At 30.2% G+C, this 6132-nt stretch overlaps 1 protein-coding gene across 4 annotated transcripts in view; it reads left to right on the plus strand.

Annotated features, from left to right (window-relative positions):
• Nadsyn (NAD synthetase) overlaps window positions 1–3865 on the plus strand; it is a 45156-nt gene extending 41291 nt beyond the window's left edge. For all 4 annotated transcript variants that reach the window (XM_085817358.1, XM_085817359.1, XM_085817361.1 and 1 more), the window contains exon 3: window positions 729–3865. In XM_085817358.1, the coding sequence (XP_085673484.1) occupies window positions 819–3161 (2343 nt within the window). In that variant the 5' untranslated portion in view covers window positions 729–818 and the 3' untranslated portion in view covers window positions 3162–3865. The remainder of the gene's footprint in view (window positions 1–728) is intronic.
• Window positions 3866–6132: the final 2267 nt, after the last annotated feature.

Here is a 6132-nt window from a genome sequence, read left to right on the forward strand (position 1 = left end):
TTAATAATTAGCACTCAGTATTAATATTAGAAACTAACAGATGGTTTTATTCTGCTGTGAAAAATCTCGGAGGTAGTAACATGAAAAAATCAGCAACTTCCCATAACACATGTCCTAAAAGCACAGTGGATGAATAATATTTTACATTTTTGTGTACTGCTGTTTATTTTGTTACCATTGCTGTTTGCTATATTCTGCACTGAAAATTCATATTTGAAATGTAAGATATATAATTCTGATTCTTAAATGATAAAATACTTCAGATCTACTTTATATTAATGCTGCAAGTTTCTCCCCCCCCTTTTTTTTATTTTCTCAAAAAAAATTAATATTTTGTTAATGGAATAGGTATTCCAGTATATTGATGTAGTTAAATAGATTATTTATCTGTTTGGGAAATGAAATGAAATATGTATGATTTGTCTATAAGTGAAATGAAGTATGTATGATATGTCTGCATATGATGTGCCTTGTTTAGTTATACATCTGAAGTTCTAGATAATACAAAATTACTGTGCAGTTCATGAAAAGTCAATGATTTTTTCTTCAAACTAAAATATTAATTTTAATTCAGAACTTTTTATTTGTTTGTTAATGTTTGCAGGTATGTTTTTAAATTATGAAAATTCAATATATTACATTTTGCACCTTAATTATGCTAGGTATTAGACTTGATCTGTTCCATGATATTAAAGTTTTTTTCCCCTTCTTTTTTTTTTTTTTTTCAGTTTATTACTGAAGTTTACACTGATTCACATTATTTGAAAAATAAGGGATCTTACCTATATACATATCTCATTGAAATTTTCACATAAAAAATGGGCAGAAAAGTAACACTTGCTACTTGCACACTGAACCAGTGGGCTATGGATTTCAAAGGAAATTATGAGCGAATCCATGAAAGTATCAGAATTGCTAAAGAAAGAGGTGCAACTTATCGTGCGGGTCCAGAATTAGAAATAACAGGATACAGTTGTGGTGATCATTTTTATGAAAGTGACACCTTCCTTCATTCTTGGGAAGTTATTCAGAAACTCATGCAAGATCCAATATGTAAGGATATCATAGTGGATGTAGGCATGCCTGTTATGCATAAAAATGTTGCTTATAATTGTAGAGTTATCTTTCTGAATAAAAAGTTGCTTTTGATAAGACCAAAGTTAATCCTTTGTGATGATGGCAACTACAGAGAAACTCGATGGTTTACAGCATGGAAAAAAATTCGTCAGACTGAAGACTATTACTTACCTAGAATGATACAAGCTGTATGTGGGCAGAAAACAGTGTTATTTGGAGATGCTGTTATAGCAACTGTAGATACTTGCATTGGTTTTGAAATTTGTGAAGAACTGTGGAACCCTAACAGTTCTCATATTCCACAAAGTCTAGATGGAGTAGAAATAATATCTAATGGTAGTGGTTGCTATCATGAGCTAAGAAAGGCATATGTGGTTGTAGATTTAGTAAAATCAGCAACTGCAAAATGCGGTGGAATTTATCTGTTCTCTAATTTAAGAGGCTGTGATGGAGAAAGAACTTATTTCCAAGGTTGCTCTCATATTGCAATAAATGGGCATATGGTTAGTATTGGAAAACAGTTTTCACTGCAAGATGTGGAAGTCATTACAGCAACATTAGATCTTGAAGACATTCGAACTTATCGCAATAATATTCGCAGTCGTAATTTAGTGGCATCATCATCTCCTGCTTACCCTCGTGTGCAGATTAATTTTGCTTTATCTTCTGATGATTTATTTATACCCTCGTATGAGCCAAGAGAGTGGAAATATTATTCAGCTGAAGAAGAAATAGCATTGGGTCCAGCATGCTGGTTGTGGGATTACTTGAGGCGTAGTGGTCAAGGAGGATTTTTCTTGCCATTGAGTGGAGGTGTGGATAGCAGTAGTGTTGCTACTATAGTTTATTCTATGTGTACGCTTGTATATAATGCTATAACGGATGGGGATGCTGCTGTGCTTGAAGATTTAAGGAAGATTGTTGGTGATCACAAATATGTTCCTCAAAATGCTAAGGAAATTTGTAACCAAATATTAGTGACTTGCTATATGGGTACTAAACAGTCATCAGAAAAAACATGCAACCTAGCTAAGAATTTAGCTTCAGAAATTGGCAGTTATCATATGAAAATTAAAATTGATGTTATAATTGATGCTGTCTTAACAGTATTTACTTTAGTCACTGGAGTCACTCCCAAATTTCATATTCATGGTGGAAGTAGGAGGGAAAATCTTGCTTTGCAAAACATACAAGCAAGAATTAGGATGATAATGGCATATTTTTTTGCTCAGTTAATTTTATGGACTCGAAATCGTTCTGGTGGATTATTAGTTCTTGGCTCTGGAAATGTTGATGAAGCACTTGCTGGATATTTGACTAAATATGATTGTTCCAGTGCTGATGTTAATCCTATTGGATCAATCAGTAAAATGGATTTAAAATCATTCTTGAAATATGCTACTTTCCAATTCAATTTGCCCACCTTAAGTGAAATACTTCTATCTCCTCCAACTGCTGAATTAGAACCTCTGTCTGATGGGAAAATTGCACAGACAGATGAAGAAGACATGGGTATGACTTATAAAGAGTTGAGTGCATATGGACGATTAAGAAAACCAGGTGGATGTGGCCCTTATTCCATGTTCTGCAAACTTGTTAATAAATGGTCACCTTTATATCATCCTGAAGAAGTAGCTGCTAAGATTAAACATTTTTTCCAAAGATATTCAATCAATCGTCACAAAATGACTGTTATTACACCTTCCTATCATGCTGAATGCTACAGTCCTGATGATAACAGATTTGACCAGAGGCAGTTCCTTTACAATGTAAAATGGGACTGGCAGTTTCAAGCCATTGATGCTGCTCTTCAAAGATACAAAACTAAAAGAGATTATAGGAATGATGCTTTGCTTCTTAATTCTGCTAAAACATATCATTTAAAGGATAGTACTGATAAAAGTTTCGCTGATAAAAGTGGATCATCGTCATCTGAACATTTATCTGTAAAAGGTAGACAAGGCATCGTGGTTCCTGAAAAAGTACCCGAATGTTCAGGTGATGATGGCTCTTCTTCTTCAAAGCCAAGTGTGCCTAGACGAGTTGTAGTAAAATCATGGAATAATGATATTTTATCTTTCTAATAATAATTTGCAGATTGTCCTACTAATAACTTCAGACTTTGCTCAAAATAAATAATATTATTTTTTCTTTTAAATATAGAAATGTGAGTCAATTCAAATAGATGTTTATAGAAATATAGTTGTATTGCATCTAATATATAATATTTGGTTGCATAATTGATATTTTTTAATGTGTATATGATTGTTATCATAAATATAGGTTCAATGGAAAAAATGCCACAAATTGAAATGCACAAACTCAAAAGCATTAAAAGTATTGAAATTGTATCAATATTAAGAAGCTAAGAAATGTCCAAAGTTTTCTTTTTACTTTATTAAGTATAGATAGTTGTACAATTTGCTACATATTAGATCTTATAACTGTATTCAATTTCATGTCAGGCTCCTTTAATTTTCGAGTTATAGCTGTGTTTGTTTGCTCTTGTGATTTTTTGCTGCATGTCCAGGGGATCTGTATCTTTTCACTCTTTTCAATGTTTTGCAATATATTTCATCCAAAAAAAAAAAAAAAAAAGTGCTTGCTAAAGTAACAATAAACTTAGATATATTCTGCATGGATGGTAAGTTTGAGACATCTGGCATGTTAGGGGATTGGTTGATCTTTTGGCTGAGATGTCGAGAAATTTCTCATCCATGTTTTTTATCCCACATTTAGTACTTTAATGTATATAGCAATTTTAGAGCAATATTTTTTTATAATCCCAGCATTCTTTTTGATGGCTGTGTTATTCTGTTGTTTTTGATGGTTGTTATTGTGTTGAAATCTACTTAAACTGGTAATATTATATACATGTATATTTAATTGAGAAATCATGCTGCCTTGGAAGTGATCATATTTCATAATGTTTTTATTGAAATCTTATTTTCATAAGATATTGCAATCTTATTTTCTGGAGAATATTGTTATTTCAAGTTATTTATCTTATATATATATATATATATGTGTGTGTGTGATTTGGTTATAAATATATAACTAAATATGTATTATTTATTTACCTTGTGATGTTTTATAACTAATTCAAAAACATTTCTGAATTATAGAATAAAGAATGTTGTAATAACTGTCGAGATAAATGTATGAGAAATAAATACAGCTTATATATCACATGGCAGTCTTATTTAATAGATATTTATTTATGATAAATCATTTCTCTTGATGGAAATAATAACAGGTGTGAATTATTTTATTACTGTAAGTCCCATCCAAATTCTCAAAGTTTCAAAAAAAAAAAAAAAAAAAAAAAATCCATATGGATTGTGTGTCCTGCTATAATTTAAATATGGAATAAAAATTTCTGCAGTGTCATTACTAATACAGACAATCAGAGAAGTGATGTCAGAAGCTGGTGTACAAAGTTCATTTCATATGATAGGCTTTATATGACCATGAATTGCATGAAGCTTAGAGATAACTAGATTCTGAAGTTTGACTCTGTTACAATTATTATTGCAAGACAAAAAGAAAAAAGTAGTTATAAAGTTAAATAACTGGGTTTCGAAGTTTGACTGTATTACAATTATTGTTGCAAGGCAAAAAAATAAAAAATAAATAAATTAGCATGAAGTTAAAAATGCTTCATTTTGCAGATAAAAGTTTTAAATATAACTGAACAAAATTATTTTAAGGGAATGATTATGAAACATTGATATGATTCTTATGGTAAATAATTTTAGTGTATGCAAATTTCTGACAGAGAAGTGAATTTTGTGATGTGAAAAAGGTTAGTTTCATATTGTAATGAAGAACTGAAATTTGCCTACTTTATAGCTATCATTCATTTTTTTTTTTTTTTATCTGTTACAATGCTTTTATTTTACAATTAATTTTCAATTAAGAGGGTTTTTTTTTTTTTTTTTTTTTAAGTTCTTGTAGTTTCCTTTGCTGTTTTCCTTTTTCACACTAAGGATGTTATTCTTTCTATCCTTAACTTACGTGGCAGTTGGGTCTTATCAAACTATCAATAATGTATAAAATCATCTCATTACTGTGAAAAATACTGTTTGATGTTATCATAAACTGCAGAGTTTAGTTTATTATTAAAACTGCTTTAAACTTTTTCTGTATGGGTATTTAAAGCTAAAAATCATCTGATTACTCTCAAAAATACTATTTGATATTATATTCTATAATTTATTAACATGCTGTAAATGTTTTCTGGGTAAGTATGTCATGTATAAGCCCAGAGCTACAAAATTTGGCATATAGATGTTGGACCAGGCTGGTATACACCTTGAAACAGTTTTTTTCCTGATTTTTCACATAATGAAAAAGTAAATGAAGGATCTCAGAATTTCTCTGTTTTCACCATCATATAAAGTCTTGGAAAAGGGTTTTAAACTTCTTTTCAACTGCAACATAATTGACCAATTTTGTTGACTAAAAAAAATCATTTTGTTTTGACAGTTGAGCATTTGTTATATTAAATCTTCAACATCCAAAATTATACCTTTTATAAAATTTTGAAATATTCATAAATTTTATCAAGAAATAATTTGAAAAATTTTTTCAAAAATTACCCTGATATATTATAATAATTTTGCCATTTCTGTGGTTCATTTGCAGCAAGTCTTTCTAATGTTGAAAATAATATAAAAAGTTGAAACAACAACAAAGAGTGCGAGAAAGATGGTATTGCAATCAAGTTTTTATGATAAAGCATTGAGAAGTAATGCTTTATCATAAAAATTCGTTCTGCTTCCGAAAAACATCTATATCTTGTGCCAAATAAATGGTAAGCTAACTGTAACTGAACTTTCGAGTGATCAAAAGAGTATAAGGGTATCATCCATTGTGTTGTATAGTACTTCTGATAAAACCTTCAAAGCCCTTAAGGTATGTAAAAATTAAAATGTTCAAATAAATGGAGACATTGTGTTGGGTTGCTTATCAAGTAAAAGAAAACCAAAAACATTACAAAGGGCAACAACGCTGGTTAATGAGAGTGTATAAGTGGTTGGAAACAAATAAAAA

This window comes from Stegodyphus dumicola, chromosome 5 (genome assembly GCF_044657685.1).
Source record: "Stegodyphus dumicola isolate Sdum_Otavi_A_Nest chromosome 5, ASM4465768v1".
Classification (NCBI taxonomy): domain Eukaryota; kingdom Metazoa; phylum Arthropoda; class Arachnida; order Araneae; family Eresidae; genus Stegodyphus; species Stegodyphus dumicola.